Source organism: Danio rerio, chromosome 1 (assembly GCF_052040795.2).
Source record: "Danio rerio strain M-AB ecotype USA chromosome 1, GRCz13ab, whole genome shotgun sequence".
NCBI lineage: Eukaryota > Metazoa > Chordata > Actinopteri > Cypriniformes > Danionidae > Danio > Danio rerio.
The window spans coordinates 720,001-739,296 of NC_141021.1; the positions used below are offsets into that span (position 1 = coordinate 720,001).

Here is a 19,296-nt window from a genome sequence, read left to right on the forward strand (position 1 = left end):
TGTCCTGAATGTCCATATCTCACCTCATTTCTCTTTCTGTTTTCTCTCCGCTGACCCTTCAACCCACAGGACACAGAGGAAGGTAAGAGTACTCCATTACCACCTTCATCTAACAGACCTAATCTGTGTGTGTGTGTGTGTGTGTGTGTGTGTGTGTGTGTGTATTACTTCAAAACAAATGATTGACTTCTTCAAGTGGGAACAGCACACGCTGGCGCCACCTGCTGGTCAGAGCAGTGTACTGCAACAGAAACTGATCAAACGTGCATTAGTATTGACCAAGTGTGCCGCAAGCCTACGTTTGAGTGAAGGTTTCGGCCGTTAGATCGCCCCCTGGGGGCTGGCTGCAGTACAAGTCATAAAGCCCGCCTCCTCCGTGTTAATGAAGGAGACTTGAGCCCAAATAAAAAAAAATATTACACTTGCAATAAAATGTCCCGTAAGATGGTTCTGGTGGATTAAGGCGCTGGTTATTGTGCTGAAATAGGTGCAGATCTTCATTTTTGTAAACAGTTTGTTTTTAGCAGTAATTTAATGCTGGGCGTGTCATCGTGATTGACAGCTGTGATTGACAGTTTCTCAAAGCAGCGCGTCTGAGCTTCGGCAGGAGACTGAAGTAGACTGAAATGTTATTATTCGATTTCTGTGTTATTTTACCATGACAAAATGAGTTCAGCAGTAAACTATAGTTTCTGACATACATGATCCTGGTGGAACACTGTTTATTCGCTAAGTTCAGGGCTTTTTTCGGGCTTTATTAGTTTGCTGATACACGCCTAGCCACCCAGATAGCAAAACACAGTTCCGGCTAGATTCTCGCCTGCCGGAGACTTATCTCTTAGAGCTCAGACTGACTAACGTTACCTCTGCTGGACCTACTCCGGATGCCTGGACTCACTGCCCGATTCCAGTCCGAGTCAATCGAGCCAGATGCGGCGGCCGAGCGAGCAGGTGCTGCCGCATGCGAGCCGGAATCAGCCCGCGACGCCGCGAGTAAGTTATGCGCTGCGGCCTGGAGCTGGCGCGATTGAATATATAAAACCCTCATATTTGTTAACGTTATTAAATCCATTTGTGTTGATATGACAGCAAACGCATGCTGAGAAGTTCGGGGGGCGTAGTTGATTTTACATAAAGAGTTTGATTGGAAGCTCGACTCCGCTCATTTTCACGGCTCCTCCTCTGGCTCCATCAGACAATCCTTCTGCGCATGTCAAGGCTCCAATTTCAGCAGTCTTTTGCGACAGTTTGTGCCCGTCAAGCAGGCGTTTTGCCCTCAAGGCGTTCAATGGGAAAAAGGGCTGTCGCGTCGTCCATATTTTTTACAGTCATTGGTATTGACGTTCAAACACACTGCTAACATCACATGGAAAGTGTAACCTATACATGCAGGTATCTTAACATCTGATATCAATAAATATGAAGTGTCTGTATAATATCTGATCCTTGACAAATGATCAAGGCTTTGTGTGATTGTGAGCTCTGCTAAACACGTCCACAGGAGACTATTAACTAATATATTGATTATAATATTATATTATAGCTTTTGATTTGACAAACGTCCAATTAAAACGTCTGCAAACTCGAATAACTGATCTGAGATCAGGAGCACCCTGAAACCGGTTCAGTGATTCTCCACTAGGGGGCGAGCTGAGTGAACACGCGGGACTCATGTTGATCTGATGACGGTATAATAGCGCTGATCGCCCCCTAGTGGACACACACTACAGTCTCATGAACAGTAACTGTGTGTGTGTGTGTGTGTCTAAATGAGTTTGTATATGTGTATGTGTGTATATGCATGTTTGTGAGTGTGTTTATGTAGTAGTCTGTATATGTGTGTGTATAGATATGTGTGTGTGTGTTTAGGTTAAGCGGCCGCTCTCCTGCATGTGTGTGTGTTCTGCATGAGTCGCTGCACTGCTTTGACTGCAGCAGTGTGTGTGTGTGTGTGTTTGCAGGTCGTTCTGGATCCCTCATTGTCACGGCGTCACACACATCAGCAGCCAGAATCTGAACCCCAGCGAACACACGTGAGTCCACACACACACATGTACACACACATGTACAGAGAGAGCGGCCCCGTGACGTGTGTGTGTGTGTGTGTGTGTGTGTGTGTGTGTGTGTGTGTTGTTCATGAGTACTGTATATTGATCACTGTGCTGAATATGGTGTGTGTTCCTCTCTCTCTGTGTGTGTGTTTCAGTCAGCATTCAGGATACAGTCACCCTCCAAAGGAAGTGAGTGAGGGTTTCATTTCTTATTTCAGTTATTTCTTATCAAACGTTTTCATGCAGCACGATTAATCTGGAGGAATATTTCATTCAGTTAATGCTCATTTATTAATCAAGTAAATACTCGTTTATAAAAATCTATTTGTTTATTCACACAACAAGAACATTTAGTCTTTGTTAATATTTAATCATTTTACATCAGTCATGTACGGTGTCTCAGTGAAGCACGCTGGCCTCACAGCAGCAGAGGCGGATTTAAAAACACCTAAAAATCACACTGACCCCAAATTGTGTAGTGTATATATACATTTCTTTAAATATATATTCTTTCTCTAGATTTTATTAATTGTTGCATATAAATTATTAATCAATATATATATAAATATATAAATATATGAAGAGTTCAGATGTGGAAACCTCTAAGTTTTCTCAGCCTCTTTTGTTTATGTGGAGTTATTTTACTTTAAGGACCCTGAAAGGGAATCACTCTTTGCCATAAAAATGATATTACAGAATCTTTATTTAGGAGCCTGATAAAAACACTCATTTAAAAGAAAACTTCAGACGCCATTTAAAGGTTTTTGCATCTTAAACTCTTCATATATAAACAATTTTAATAACTGGATACACACATATATTTTATTTCTTCAGTTTTTATTGTTTAATTTTTTTTATAAATTTAAAATGTATTTAAAACAACTAATAAAAACTGGAGAATATAATCAATGATAATAAATACACTTTTCCCCAGATTAAAAAAAATTAATTGTTTTATATATATATATATATATGCATTCAATCATCTTTTTTCGGCTTAGTCCCTTTATTAATCAGGGGTTGGCACTGTGGAATGAACCGCCAACTAATCCAGCATATGCTTTATGCAGTGGATGCCCTTTCAGCTGCAACCCAGTACTGGGAAACACTCATACACTACGGCCAATTTTAGCTTGCCCAATTCCCCTATAGCGCATGTGTTTGCACTGTGGGGGAAACCGGAGCACCCGGAGGAAACCCACACCAACACGGGGAGAACATGCAAACTCCACACAGAAACACCAACTGACCCAGCCGAGACTCAAACCAGAAGCCTTCTTGCTGTGAGGCGATTGTGCAACCCACTGCGTCACCCCTATATATATATTTCTTTTTTTTTCTTTTTATTAATATTCATTTGATCAAGAGAGGTCACTTTACAATAAGGTTCTATTAGTTGATGTATTTACTAACATGAACAAACAATGAGCAGCACATTTAATACAGTGTTTGCTGATGTTAGCTATTGTCAGTTCATGAAAACAGTCCCTCATTGTGAGTTCATGTTAACTCAGTGCATTAACTGATGTTAGTATTTTAATAATGAATTAGTAAACTGTTGAACTGTCATTAATAAATGCTCTACATGTGTTGTTCATCATTAGTTCATAGTTAATATTTTACCTAACATTACTGTATTGTGAAGTGTGGCCAGTAATGATGCACTTAATATTTGAAAAACATTTTTGCACAGCATTTTGACCAGTCTGCTTCAGCCAATCAGCAGTAAGGGGATGTTGAAAATGGGCGTGGTCTGTCATGTTGTGGGCGTGTTTGTTTGGTGCTTTTAAATATCCTGACTGTTTGTTAACATTAACATGCAGAATTGAACATGAAGACTGAAATGACGTTTGTTCTGCAGCCTCAGGACTTCAAGCACACGCAGTCCTTCATGCTGTGATTGATGATTGGAGATTATTGGATCAGCAGCGCCTTTAAACCAGTCTGACACACACAGGCCGTGCCTTTATTTCTGCTCAATCATGTCTGTATACTGAGTGTGAGGATGGAAATCAGCAGTTATTGTATATTTTAATCAGTCGTCTTCTTTTGTTTTTTAATAAAACTCTTTTGTCCCCGTCTCCTTTCTACTTCTGAATTCATTCATTTACATCAGGGGTCACCAAACCTGTTCCTGGAGGTCCGGTGTCCTGCAGATTTCAGCTCCAGCCCTAATCAAACACCTGAACAAGCTAATCAAGCTCTTACTTGGTATACTTGAAGCATCCAGGCAGGTGTGTTGAAGCAAGATGGAGCTAAACCCTGCAGGACACCGGCCCTCCAGGACTGAGATTGGTGACGTCTGATTGAAGCTGCGCTCACACTGGACTTTTCTCCACATAGACTTCCATTCATGCTCAAACTCTAGTGCGAGCGCAGCTTCACACACTGCCGACTCTCACCATCTCAGACAGTTCTTCATCACTAGTGTTTATCTTTATTAATGTTGTTTAATTCTGTGGATTGAATTTAGTGTTGCTGTAATCGCAGTGATCATTTATCATATTTTTCCCAGAAGTGTTGTTTTTTTGTTGTTGTTTTGGACAGACTAGTGCTCATTAATAACCAATATGGAGATATTTTCATTCATTTTCAGTTTAGTCCCTTAATTAATCCAGCATCACCACAGTGGAATGAACCACCAACTTATCCAGCATATGTTTTACACAGCGGATGCCCTTCCAGCTGCAACCCATTACTGAGAAACACCCATACACAACCGACAATTTAGCCTACCCAGTTCCCCTATAGCGCATGTGTTTGGACTGTGGGGGAAACCAGAGCACAAACCCACGCAAAGGTAGGGAGAACATGCAAACTCCACACAGTAACACCTACTGACCCAGTGGAGGCTCGAACCAGCGACCTTCTTGCTGTGAGGCGACAGCACTACCTACTGCACCACTGTGTTGCCATTGATTTATATTATTTTATTGAGTCTCTAAATTAAAGATTGGAAACAAAATTTGTAGCTAAAGATGAGAATTTTATGTTAATTTTGCAACTATTTGTCTTTTGTTTTTTTATTAAAAAACTATTTTATATTAGACAAGATATAGACAACCGTTGTATAACTGGAATAAAAATAATAATAATTATACTCCGTTGACATTAATGCCTTCCAGGAGATTTATATTCATTCATTTTCTTGTCGGCTTAGTCCCTTTATTAATCCAGGGTCGCCACAGTGGAATGAACTGCCAACTTATCCAGCAAGTTTTTACGCAGCGGATGCCCTTCCAACTGCAACCCATCTCTGGGAAACACCCATACACACTCATACACTACGGACAATTTAGCCTACCCAATTCACCTGTACCGCATGTGTTTGGACTGTGGGGGAAACCGGAGCACCCGGAGGAAAGCCACACGAATGCAGGGAGAACATGCAAACTCCACACAGAAACGCCAATGTTCGAACCAGCGAGCTTCTTGCTGAGGCGACAGCACTACCTACTGCGCCACTGTTGCCATTGATTTATATTTTTTTATTGAGTCTCTAAATTAAAGATTGGAAACAAAATTTGTAGCTAAAGATGATAAATTTATATTAATTTTGCAACTATTTGTCTTTTGTTTTTTTTAATAAAATATATATATTAGACAAGATCTAGACAACCGTTGTATAACTGGAATAATAATAATAATTATACTCAGTTGACATTAATGCCTTCCTGTAGATTTTTTTTCAATGCTTTTAAAAACCTTTTTTTAATGAATTTCTAACAACAAAATTTAAGAATTTTTGGTAAATAACTGTTTATTCCAATAAATCAGACTTTCTTTAAAAGACAAAATAGGAAATAGTGTGAAAGTCTGGACTGGTGTTCAGCTGCTGACACTAGATTGTAAAAGCGCTGTAGAAATAAAGATGAGTTGAACAAAATAATGCCCCTGATCTGTTAAACAGCACTTGGGAAACAATTTTAAAAATCCAAATCTTGTCTACAACGGTGTATATATATATTATAAAGCATTATTTTTACCCAGTAACATTTAAATTATAATGCAAACTCATATGCAACACTCAAATGATAATGCTTTTAAAATAATAACATGTCCCACATTGCAGAATAAAAATATTAACAATCACTAAACAAAAGCCTTCCTATAAAATGAACAAGATTATCAGACATTAGTGTACTTCATTTATTAATATTAAGCTTTACTGATGAGTTTTTAAATCAAGCCATAGCTTACGGGATCATGAAGATGATGACGCAGTGTTTTCTATAATATATATTCACTCAGCATCACATGCTCTGCTTATCCTCTCTCTTTACATTCTCAGCACATTCAGTAGTCGTTTTGTTTTCGTCTGAGCACTTTTAAAGCTTACATTGACCAGAGGACACTAAACTGATGACAGATATTTTAAAGACGAGCAGACATAATCAAACCGTTCATCTGTGGATATCAACACGCAATAATCACATACAAGAGCAAGAGTACAGATGCATAACCTGAAGTGCATGAACTGCGCATCACACGCTGATCTTTGAGCCAGAGCTTTTTTATTAAATATTGATGCACGTTTTCAGCAGTGATGAACAGAGGCGCTTCATTTAGTCGTCGTCTCGTCCAGCTTAGGCTCTGAAAACAACAGAAGAAGAAGAAGATCCGTCATTAACAAGCACTGAACAGACCTGCTGATGTTCAACAAACACTAAACCTGCACAATATAAGGGCTGAGCCTCCGTATCACACTGTGTGCATCTGCAATAGTCACATCACAGGAGGAGACCACTCATTCAAGATGAACACATATTACACATGATTATTTTGTATGATTTATAGGACGAGGAGCACGTTTGATTGCTGCACAGAAAACACCGATTTATCCAATAGTATCTGGATGCAGCCTTCATGATGCAAGCTGAGATCACTCAGCGATGCAATGTCAGACACAATGCACTCAAATGGAGCGAGTGATGTCACTGTGACGGGTAGGGTTAGGGGTGTGGTTGGGCGAGCCCATTAAAAAGCATTGGATGCAGCTCAGATTGCATCTGCACCAGGTCTGCAGCCAGACCCCTCTCCATTATTCACTTGTTTTTGCTTGTAATTGATTCTGATTTCAGCAGATTCACTGCACAGATTCGTCCCGGTCGATGTAAATGAATGAAATCTTTCCAAGTAGAGCTGTAATCAAATCATCTGCTGAAGTTACACATGTCAGACCTGTGAAGCTGAACTGAGGGAACTTGCTGAGATCTCCTCCTCCATACAGACGCTGCAGTTTAGTGGTTTCCTCCGCCAGACTCTTCTGATACACCGGACCAGCGTCAACTACACCACCAGATGCCCTGCAGATACACACACACACACACACACACACACACACACACACACACACACACACACACACACACACACACACACACACACACACACACACACACACACACACACACACACACACACACACAGTCAGAGTGATTCACAACAATAGCAAAGCGCACACACATATAAGCACAAACATACATACACACACACACGCACACGCACACACGCAAGCACACGCACACAAGTTAGTATTGTTGATAAAGTGTTTACATACACTATAAAAAAGAAACATAACCATTTTAATAAATGTCTGATGGTAAATCACTAAACTTTTACTATTTCAGGTCTGTCAGGATTACCTAAATGATTTACATTTGCTGAATGGCAGAATAATGAGAGAATTTCTAATTAATATCTAGACAGTCAGAAGTTTACACACAATTCCTTGGTGTTTTTTAGTTTTGCTTTTAAACTGTTTAACTTTAATCAAATGTTTTGGGTCTCCTTCCACAAGCTTCTCACAATAGTTTAAAGTAATTTTGGCCCATTCCTCCTGACAGAATTGCTGTAACTGAGTCAGATTTGCTCACACAAGCTTTTTCAACTCTGCCCACACATTCTCTATAGGATTGAGATCAGGGCTTTGTGATGGCCACTCCAAAACATTCACTCTGTTGTCCTTAAAGCACATTTGACTAGTTTGGCAGTGTGCTTAGGGTCATGGTCTGTCTGGAAGAGCCATTTGTGGCCATGTTGTAATGTCCTGGCTGATGTGTTGAGATGTTGCTTCAGTATTTATCCATGATGTTCTGTCTTCATGATGACATCTCTGCTGTGAAGTGGACCAGTTCCTCCTGCAGCAAAACAGCCGCACAACATGATGCTGCCCCCTTACTGCACAGTTGGGATGGTGTCCTAGGCTTGTACGCTTTCCCCTTTGTCCTCTAAATGTAACACTGCTCATTATGGCCAAACAGTTCAATCTTAGCTCCATCAGAGCACAGGACAAACATCAGTCTTTTCCCAGTGTCATTCAGCTAATTGTAATCTGGCTGCTTTGTTGTTGATTCCCCCATGTTGTCACACAGGGAAGCAGTGTGTATGAGCTTTTCCTTCAATACTATTCTACAGTTGTGCCTCACATTAACTCAAATGTTGTCAATTAGCCAATCAGAAACTTCCAAAACCCTGACATCATCATCTGAGCTTTATCAGAGGCAGAATAATCTTACTGTGTGTAAACTTGACTTTCAACAAGAGTTAGAACAATTTCCCAAACAATCTCTCTCTCATTAAGCAGAACAGAAACACATGTGATCATCCTCACTTACCTAAAGGAGAACAAGTTCATTCACATTAACAGCGGACTTGTTTTAAAATGGTTTTGAGCCTTTGAATGTAAACTTCTGCTGTACACTGTACATGTTGGTGCACTTCAACTCAACAGATTTATTAAACTGTTCATCCAATAAAATAAGAGTTTGCTCACTGAACATCTTCAGGAATAAAGAGAGTATATCTGGGTTTAATGGAGTTATTGGAAAGTAAAGTGAGGAAGCACACAAGCAGTGAAGTCAGTTAGTGGACACACACTTGCTCTTGCTGTTGTAGTCTCGGATCTTGTCCAGGAAGAGTTTCTGAATGGGGTCCATGTCTTTGGCCTTGTTGAAGAGGACGGCGGAGAGGCCGATGTTCCTGCGCAGAGAAACGCTGAGCGCTGAACGCAGCAGAGACGACACACGCGCAAATCCACTGTGAAGAGCCATGCTTCTGCACACACAGAGAGAGAGAGAGAGAGAACAATAGAGAGAGAGAAACACATGGGTATTATTCAAATATATATATATATATATATATATTTCTCTTTCATTATCTATTTTAGCCTTTGTCCTTTATTTGTGTGTATGCATTTGTCAAAACTCTAATTGTGCGTTTTGTTTTTTGTATGTTAGGGGGTTGAATGAAACAGGACGATGAAACTGAAGGCCTGGTTTTAGACCACAATAACAGTCTTGAGAATGACAGACAGGAGTCCTGCACAGCAGCCACTGGGATTTAGAGACGCTCCTACTCAGAATAGTGTTCAGGTCACTACATGACACTGGAGGAAAACCTTTCCTGACACCTGCAAAACACCCCAAAGATCTCAATAGTATTCAGATCTGGGTACTGTGCAGGCCATGGGACATTTTTACTTTGTACTTTCATGAACTTCACCTTCATTAAAGCACTCAGTGACCAGTGCTGTGTGCATTGCTGCATTTTCATCCTGATACACACCACCACCTTCAGGATACAGTGTTTGACCCATTGGGTCCTTCAGAATGGGTCGATAGTTCCTGCCAGTGACCCATCTAGCACCAGTATTGGGCCTATAGGGAATGCTATAACCATCAGTGATCTCCCCGCATGCTTCACTCTGGGCATCAGCAGTCTGGGTGGGAATTAACTTTACTCCAAAACATCTCTAATAATGCAACACGTCATTGATTACTCCTATAATTAAAAAGTTGCTATGATATATTGGCATCAAACTAAATGAAATCCCTCGTTATGTGTAGCTCTTTAACTGTCATTAATATTCTTTATTGATGATTTACTCATTGTGTTTGTCGCTTATTGCTTTTATTAAGCCAGTACAATGTACTGTAATACAATATAAATTGGATATACATGACATTTACAGTATCAGGGGCTCAAATATCAAACAAGAGTTTAAAAATAGAGATTTATCTCAGTAGCAGGAGTGATTGATTATATTTGCTGGATTGAGTTTGTAAAGCTCAGCAAAGGTCACTCAGTTCAGTTCAGCACATTAAACACACACATCTCTGAGAACACGAGTGTATTTCTGAATCTCCTGACTATAATAATCCATGTTTAATAACAGTTTTAATACGTGAAGAGCGTCAGGACGCGCTGATTTAGCGGCAGCGTTCGCGGATTACTCAAACACACGCACGCGCGCAGATCAAACACACTCAACTCCTAATACATAAACACACACACACATAAACATTATAAAATTATATTTACATGCAGAATAAACACGATGAAAGAAAATCCGCTCTAACCTTGTGTTTGACACCAACCAGCAGACCGACAAGAACAACCGCTTCCGGATCACCGTGGGCGCTTGTGGGTATGACGCGCAGTGACGTAGTTCCGTCACGCTCAGGGTTGAAGTGAGGCGGGTCTTTAAGTACATCAAGTTACTCAAATGACATCCACACAGTATTAATTTAAAATCAGCATATATATTTTAATTTCACCACAGTTTGGATTATTAGTCGTCCTTCAGAATGAAAGTGAACGTGTGGAGCGCCTCCTGCTGGCGAGTGCAGAACTGCACAGCTCATATATTCCTGAGGCAACATATATATATATATATAAATATATATATGTGTGTGTTATTCACTTCTAAATATCTGATTTCCAAAAGGGTGTATGGTATTATACTGATGTGTGTTTCTTAAATTGGTTTGGGTCGTTTAATTTAATTGTCATTTAATAGTAATGTTTTTTTTTTAATTATTATTATTTTTACTTTTTAAAATTATCATTATTATTCTCATTGTTTTATTTGCTGAACTTTATTTTTTCGACTCTTTTTGTTTCTTTCCTTTTCTTCTATTCCTTGCGTTCTTTTTCTGTTTTTTGTTTTTATTTTTTCCTTTCCCTCTCTTTCCTCTTCTACTTACTACTACTATTATTATTATTATTATTACTTGTCCTCTCCCTGATTTCCCAACCTCCCCTCCTCTTCCCCCTGCCACTTTTATCATTAATGGTATTACTTTTACTTTTGTTATCATTAATATTATCACTGTTCTGACCTGTCCTCCTGTTATCTTTTCATTATCATTAATATAAGTATTAATACGATTATCATTATTAAGGTTGCAGTAATTGTTGTTGTTGTTGTAGTAGTAGTAGTAGTTGTAGTAGTAGTCATCGTAGTAGTATCGATTGTAATTGTATTTTGAAGTAGTAGTTCCTGTAGTAGTTGATGTCGTTGGTATAGTGGTAGCAGAAGTAGTAATGGTGTCGTTGTAGCAGTAGTAGTAGTAGTCGTTGTTGGTGTAGTAGTAGTAGTAGTCATTGTAGTAGTATCGATCGTAATTGTGATTATTGAAGTATTAGTTCCTGTAGTAGTTGATGTCGTTGGTATAGTGGTAGCAGAAGTAGAAAAGTATCGTTGTAGCAGTAGTAATCGTTGTTGGTGTAGTAGTACCAGTAGTAGATGTCGTTGATGTAGATGTTGTAGTAGCAGTGATTGCGGTAGTAGTAGTAGTAGTAGTAGTAGTAGTAGACGTTGTATTAGTTGTAGCACACGCTGTAGTATCAGTAGTGGTAGTCATTGTTGTGGTAGTATCAGCAGTAGTAGACATTATAGTAGTAATAGTTGTGGTTGTGATTGTAGTAGCAGCAATAGTAGTTAATCATTATATAGTAATATAAGTAACTTTCTGCAGTAGTAGTAGTTATGGTAGTACTTGTGATTTATTATCATTGTCATTTATTATTACTGTTGTCCTTTCTTTCTTTTTACTGTCATTATTTCTATTATACATTACTAAGCATAGTTGTTACTCCCTAACTCTGACTGGTTTCTTTTGTATCTGTTTTACTTATATCTGCGAGACTAGATTCATTTATTGGCTAATATTGTTCCTAATGTATGTAATCTGACCTTCCACCAAGTTACCTTTACATGGACACACACACACACACACACACACACACACACACACACACACACACACACACACCTAACAGTACCTGACTATATTGTTTTTTTTTTGTTTTTTTTTTATTGTTGTTTTGTTATGGTTTTTTGTTGATGTTTTTTGTATTTGTATGATCCCAATTTATGTACCTTTTTGCATATTCTAATAAAAAAAAAAAAAAAAATTGGTTTGGGTCATTTATTCAATAAAGACCACGTGAAATCATGTTTATTTTGCTAGCACGTTGTTAGCAAACAATTTATCCACGCAAGTTAATAATCCACTTAAAAAAGTAGTTTGGACCATCTTTAAATAAAATCTTTCACTGTCAGTTTGACGAATTGGGTGAAATATGCTTAGCCAATATGGAGTCAGAAGAGTCTCAATAATAATTCACAAAAAATTCTAATTAAATTCACGCAAAATATGTACACAAGTGTGGCTAAATTCACATGAAACCAGTTGCGTTGGTTCACTCCCACTCATTAATTCTCTCATGGGGCATCATGGGATAGTGTAGCTTCCATCGGATGCGAACTTCAGAATCTTGCCAGAAGTAGTAGGTCATCGGGGAACTCGCAGTTTTTCGAATTCTATGGCTGCGTCTGAAACCGCCGACTACTCAGTAGGTACTGCATTAGAATTTAAACGTACTGCTCGACCGTTAGAAAAGTACGTTCTATACAGTATGAATGTGAAAAGTATGAATGGAATTCGGACGTACTACATCCGCCATTTTGTCATGGTCACGTGACCTGCCTGCGTCAATTTACTCCCATTCATGAATTCGCTCGCGGGGCATCATGGGATAGCGCAGCATGCAAGGGATGCGCACTCTAGAATCTCGCCGGAAGAAGTAAGTCATCCGGGTACTTCTCACATACTGATTTTTTAAATTCTATGAATTCGGACATACTACTCAGCTCACATACTGATTTTAGCGTACTATATTGTATGGAAGTATGCGGTTTCGGACGCAGCGTATGAATTCAGTCATTTTGCTTGGCTTGCATACTGTATTCAGCGTACTATATAGTACTCAAGTATGCAACTTCAGACGCACTCCATGTCTTTGCTTGAATTATTATTGAGACTCTTCTGACTCCATATAGCCACATCGATAGCCACGCCCCTAAATGTTAATCTCCATGCGCAAAAAATAAACCCCGCCCCCTACTCAATATTCAGTTTGCAGGATTTGCATACATAAATTCACATGTATTGTTGTATTTTATTTATCAATGATATGACTTGCTTTCATTGTTGCAATGGTAAACATCAGGTCATATCTAAACGGTACAAAAGATGTGCCATTTATAAAATCAGACTGTATGTTATTAATATTCATGACTCTAAATGTGACCATTATAATAAGCTGTAACAGTAACTAAGTTCCTAGGAGTGAATATCACAGTTTGGACAGCAGAGGGAGACATTTAGTGTGAATTCATGTCCATTCTAGACAAAATGGAGGTCAAATGAACCATAATTATGCAAATAAGCAACCAATATGAAGAAATGTAGATGTTGACACATTAAACTGATCAAAAATGGACATCTATGATATTTAATAAATGCTTTTATTGTCCCTTTGTTTATTTATGAACCGATATCAGTTTTATATTTAACTCAGATGCATGTTCAATCAAATAAACACCTGAATAATCCCAAATATTTACAGTTCTAACTGAGAGTAGGTCTGATTTGTGCACTGTAAACAAACAAGGCATGCCAAACGTGGGTCTGTATGTACATTCGAAACTTTATTTATGGAATACAGTGTAGAAAGCGCAGTAGTTTTCCAGTCAAAGCAAACGATAGACAGAGAAAAAGAAGTTTATCGCCATCTTTCAGCACATCTGATCAAACCACAGCAACCCAAAGCATTACCCACGATGCACCGCTGCTCCCACTGACATTCATCAGATGGCGGATTATTATTGATCATCTGTAGATCATTTAAATCTGAAAGTGTCTACAACAAAACACAAGAGGAGGAGTGAGTGATCAACAGACGAACGACAAGATCATTTAACGCTGCAGGACAGATCACACCACATTCAGCACAAAATCACAAGAGATTTGCATGAGCACGAAGACAAATGATCCACTAATATTGGCTTGCGTTGTTAAAGAGGTCATGAAGTGAGAACACAGAATTCCCTTTATATATTGAGCTTATATACGAGCTCATCAATATTCCACAAGTTTCAGAAATCAAATAAAATCAGCTTATATTGAAGCATTTCTCTGAAAACCACTGGAATGGTGTATATTATGTGGCGTAATAGGGTGGATAAGCCACGCCCACTTCTATTTCATTGCCTGCTGAGCCTTGTTAATATGCAAAACTGTCAGCCAATCCCACTTCTATATCTATCACTGCAAGCTGAGCCTTGTTATTATGCAAAACTGTTAGCCAATCACAGCAGTGGGTGTTCCCTTCTGAGTCGACAGTTGGCCACGCCCACTGAAACTGTGTGTTCTGATAAGAGTCAAAAATGGGGACGAAAAATTGTGGATTATTTGTAAATATGATTGTGTTTTGATGTATAAATATTGATGACATGATAAGTGGAGCTCAGAGAATAATGTAAAATAAAAACATTAATTAATTAAAAAAGTATCACATGACCACTTTAAACAGATCTGCATGACTGTAATGCAGCAATAAAAATAATATCTCTAGACATGATTAATAATAACGCATTAATTAATATTAAGCACAAATGCAACCAACCATGATAAATACTTGAAATATATTGAAGCCTTTCAGACAAAACCACTGCAATGTTGTATTTTATGTGATGTAATAGGGTGGATAAGCCACGCCCACTTCTACTTCACAGCCTGCTGAGCCTTGTAAATATGCAAAACCATCAGCCAATCCCACTTCTACATCATTGCATGTTGAGCCTTGTTAATATGCAAAACTCTCAGCCAATCAGAGCAGTGGGTGTTTACTACAGAGTCTGTTGGCTCCGCCCACTCAAACTGTGTGTTCTGATGAGAGTCAAAAATGGGGACAGAAAATAGTTAATTATGATTTGTTTTGATGTATAAATATTGATGACATTTTAAGTGGAGCTCAGAGAATAATGTAAAATAAAACATTAATTAATTAAAAAAGTATCACATGACCACTTTAAACAGATTTGTGTTAATGCAGTAATAAAAATAATATCTCTAGACATGATTAATAATAATGCATTAATTACATTCAGCACAAATGCAACTATGATAAATACTTGAAATAATATTTTAATTTCATTGCAGTAACAACAATCTGGAGTCAAATAAAAAATTGCAATGCACAAAATAATTAAAACGTAATTAAATGAAACAGATTTCTTGTGATTTTGCAGTGGTTTGAATGCAGCAGGATCTGTTTCTGCAGTGAAACACCAGAAACAGGAGATTTTTACATCTGCGCACACACACACACACACACACACACACACACACACACACACACACACACACACACACACACACACACACACACACACACACGGAGTGATGAACCAACACAAAACCGACTGGAGAAAAACATACAAACATACACAGAATAACCCACAATCCCACCCGAGCCCAACACCTGCTTAAAAAACACAGACAACCACGAGTCCAATGGAGAACGGAAATTAAATAGCTGTTCAAAAAGAGGAGGTAAATAAATCTCTCGAAATGCATAGGACGAAAACATTGAAGACAGTAAATGTACATGGACAGCTTCGGCTGGATCCACTCAGCCTGATAAAAAAACAACAACTAGAAATGATATTGAAATAAAAGCACGAATCCGTTTAATCCAGCTTAAAACTATCAAAGCAGAAGCCAATCGAGTTCTCTTTTCTTGTGCAACTCAAATCACATTTCACAAGTTGTACAGTTTAACCCTGCTAACACGCCTCTACGTGAGAAAAGACCCAAATAGCATGTATTTCCCGTCAGTTTTTGTTTTCTATCATGCACTACACAGTTACAGCTAGTCTTTCTTTTTTGCGTTACTTCAATATTCACAAACTAAAAAAATGTTTGTTTGTTTTTTTTTGGCAAAATTCTTTCTTTTTTTTTTTTTTTGGAAAAACAAATCAGAAACAATCAAACAATTTCCAGGTCTCATTCAGAAGGACATCAATGTAAGCACTAGATTTATAGTGATTTTGTGGTCTATGACCGGCGTCACCAAACACAGCACAGCTGCAGTCAGTGTGAGGAGGATGAGGAAGGAGACGCGACTGACGGAGGAAGTCTCGCACGTTCAGCCCTCAGATACACCAGTGTTTCACTCATTTAGTAGTGTGAGAGCAGACGGTGCAGAAAACACCAGAACCAGCCCAGAATACACCAGAACCTGGACTGACCTACTGTAGCGGAGGAATATTATCAGTGATTAGGATTTAATCTGAGTTTTGTGTTTACATTGACCAGTGATTTAAATTGAATATGAATTGTTTATTTACGTTGGCCAGGGGTTTTAATTGGATCTGAATATTGCGTTCAATTTGGCCAGTGATTTGGACTGAATCTATATTATGTGATTATATTGGCTGGTGATTTAGACTGAATCTGAATTGTGTGTTCACTTTGGCCAGTGATTTGGTTTGAATTTGAATTATTTGTGTTCACTTTGGCCAGAGAATTGAATTGAATCTGAATTGTGTGTTCACTTTGGCCAGAGAATTGAACTGAATCTGAATTGTGTGTTCACTTTGGCCAGTGATTTGAACTAAATCTGAATTGTTTATTTACGTTGGCCAGTGGTTTTAGTTAGATCTAAATTGTGCGTTCAATTTGGCCAGTGATTTGGATTGAATCTGATTTGTGTGTTTACATTGGCCAGAGATTTGAACTGAATCTAAATTATGTGAATTTATTGGCTGGTGATTTGAACTCAATCTAAATTATGTGATTATATTGGCTGGTGATTTAGACTGAATCTGAATTGTGTGTTCACTTTGGCCAGTGATTTGGTTTGAATTTGAATTATTTGTGATCACTTTGGAAAGTGATTTGGATTGAATTTTGTGTTGACTTTGGCCAGAGATTTGAATTGAATCTGAATTTTGTGTTCACTTTGGCCAGATAATTGAATTGTATCTGATTTGTGTGTTTAAATTGGGCAGTGATTTGAACTAAATCTAATTTTGTGTTCACTTTGGCCAAAGATTTGAATTGGATCTGATTTGTGTGTTTACATTGGGCAGTGATTTGAACTGAATCTAATTTTGTGTTCACTTTGGCCATTGATTTGAACTGAATCTAAATTATGTGGTTTTATTGGCTGGTGATTTGGACAGAATCTGAATTATGTGTTCACTTTGGAAAATGATTTAGTCTGAATCTGAATTTTGTGTTCACTTTTGCCAGTGATTTGGATTGAATTTGAATTTTGTGTTCACTATGGCCAGCGATTTAAAGTGAATCAGATTTATGTGTTTGTTTTGTAATATGAATTTGGACTAAATATGAATTAGGCATTCAATTAAATGTGAATCCTACTGAAATTTGCATTATGCATGAACATAAACTGAATCTGAATTGTGTGTTCACTTTGGCCAGTAATTTGGACTGAATCTAAATTGTGTTCACTTTGACCAGTGATTTGAATTGAATCTGAACTATGTGTTCACTCTGATTGCTCATTTCTGACCGTGATCTGGCCAACGGTGATGTTTGTTGATGTTCTGGCATCTCCTGCACCGTCTGAGGAGGGTTCGGGGAGGGTTCGGGGAGGGTTAGGGGTGACGGTGCTCCATCAGTTGTGCATCTGCTCAAAGAACTTGTAGGTGGGGTTTTCATAGCCGTTCTGCTGCATCTTAGACAGATGACGCTCCTCTGGAGTCACGGCCGCGTCCACCTGTCAATCAAAACATTCAACTCAAATCACGATGTCATGAATTCAGCTCATTTCTAGACCGCGAGTGGAGACGGTGTGAACTCACGCACCTCGATGATGCCGTGGTGGATGGACGTGTACTGCTTCTTCCTCAGCATCACCAGCGTGATGACGATGATGGTTGCTATGACGACGCCTCCGACCATCAGGCCAATAATAGCTCCTTTATTGGAGCTCACGTCCTCCGCAAAGAAAACCTGAAGGCAGGAGACAAAGAGAAAGATCAGCTTTATTCCTGCAGGGTTTTTAAATATATTCATTTCTTGAGCTTTTACATTTACAGTGTACTGTACCCTTTCCCTCACACAACCACAGCGCTGACAAACAACAACAACAACAACAACAACAACAACAACAACAACAACAACAACAACAACAACAACAACAGGTCAATAAACTTGAGTCAAAAGCAGATTTGACCTTGAGGGAACTAACTGTCCCATTTCTGTTCACTCCTGCTGTATTTTGATAATACGTTTGAATATATATATATATATATATATATATGTTTGTGTGTGTGTGTGTGTTTGTGTACCAGCTTCTGGTGGTAGACTTCACTGTGTCTCTCTTCAGCTTCCATCCGCAGCTCAGGAATGTCATCAGGCTTCAGTCCTGACACTGAAAAATGACCACAGACATGGATGTTAAACACTGGAAATACATGGAAAACAGGAGCTCCAGGCGCAATGCTGTGTTACAACTAAGCTTTCCATTTAAGTTTCAGCTCCATATTTGGGTTGCAACTAGGGCTGCACTGCAAAAAACACGATCCTTACTTTTTTCTTATGCTGAGTTTTATCTTGTTACTCAGGGATTCCCAAACTTGTTTATTCCGGGACCCACCTAGGCAAGTAATTCAATCTCAAGACCCACCATAATATTTTAATATGGAAAAATGGGTAAAAAAAAAAAAAAGTATCCATTTAAAGCAGTCAAAAATAAATGGCTGTGGCTTTTTGGATTTTGCGATTTGATATGCACAAAATGAGGCTCAAAGTACTTTTTGTGGGATGCTGGCTGTAACTCTTATCATTTTTTGTTGAAATAGATCCTCTTCTTTTTTCAGAAGATCAACCTTTGATCAAGCCCCTGGATTATGATCAAGCCCCGTCATATCGCAGTAAACTCCACTGCTAGTGTAGTCATAAGAAACTAAATGGCTTTTTGATCGACTACTACAAGCTGGGAAAACGTCAGATAAATATGCTAATGCAATTAACGTTATGGCTGAATAGATCTAATATTTACACATTTGCTTGAGGAAGGAATGATAGGGGTAGTAACATTACTATTACTATTTTCCATAACATCTATGCCCTTCCATAAC

The 19,296-nt window shown here is 38.6% G+C and overlaps 3 protein-coding genes across 9 annotated transcripts in view; 1 reads left to right on the forward strand and 2 right to left on the reverse strand.

Moving 5' to 3' along the window:
• Positions 1-4,132, forward strand: part of jam2a (junctional adhesion molecule 2a) — an 18,195-nt gene extending 14,063 nt beyond the window's left edge. Inside the window, 4 exon segments of one of the 3 annotated variants that reach the window (NM_001098264.1) lie at positions 70-82; positions 1,962-2,033; positions 2,207-2,240; positions 3,913-4,131. In NM_001098264.1, the coding sequence (NP_001091734.1) occupies positions 70-82; positions 1,962-2,033; positions 2,207-2,240; positions 3,913-3,951 (158 nt within the window). In that variant the 3' untranslated portion in view covers positions 3,952-4,131. 3 annotated transcript variants of the gene reach the window in all.
• Positions 4,133-6,186: 2,054 nt separating this feature from the next.
• Positions 6,187-10,453, reverse strand: atp5pf (ATP synthase peripheral stalk subunit F6). 5 transcript variants are annotated; one of them, NM_213307.1, is given in 4 exon segments: positions 6,187-6,925; positions 7,104-7,357; positions 8,931-9,107; positions 10,412-10,453. In NM_213307.1, coding segments are annotated over 2 exon segments (330 nt in total). In that variant the 5' UTR covers positions 9,104-9,107; positions 10,412-10,453; the 3' UTR covers positions 6,187-6,925; positions 7,104-7,200.
• Positions 10,454-13,809: 3,356 nt separating this feature from the next.
• appa (amyloid beta precursor protein a) overlaps positions 13,810-19,296 on the reverse strand; it is a 42,483-nt gene continuing 36,996 nt past the window's right edge. Inside the window, 5 exon segments of the mRNA NM_131564.3 lie at positions 13,810-16,781; positions 17,106-17,200; positions 17,282-17,930; positions 18,020-18,166; positions 18,505-18,587. Coding sequence (NP_571639.1) covers positions 17,829-17,930; positions 18,020-18,166; positions 18,505-18,587 — 332 coding nt within the window. The 3' untranslated portion in view covers positions 13,810-16,781; positions 17,106-17,200; positions 17,282-17,828.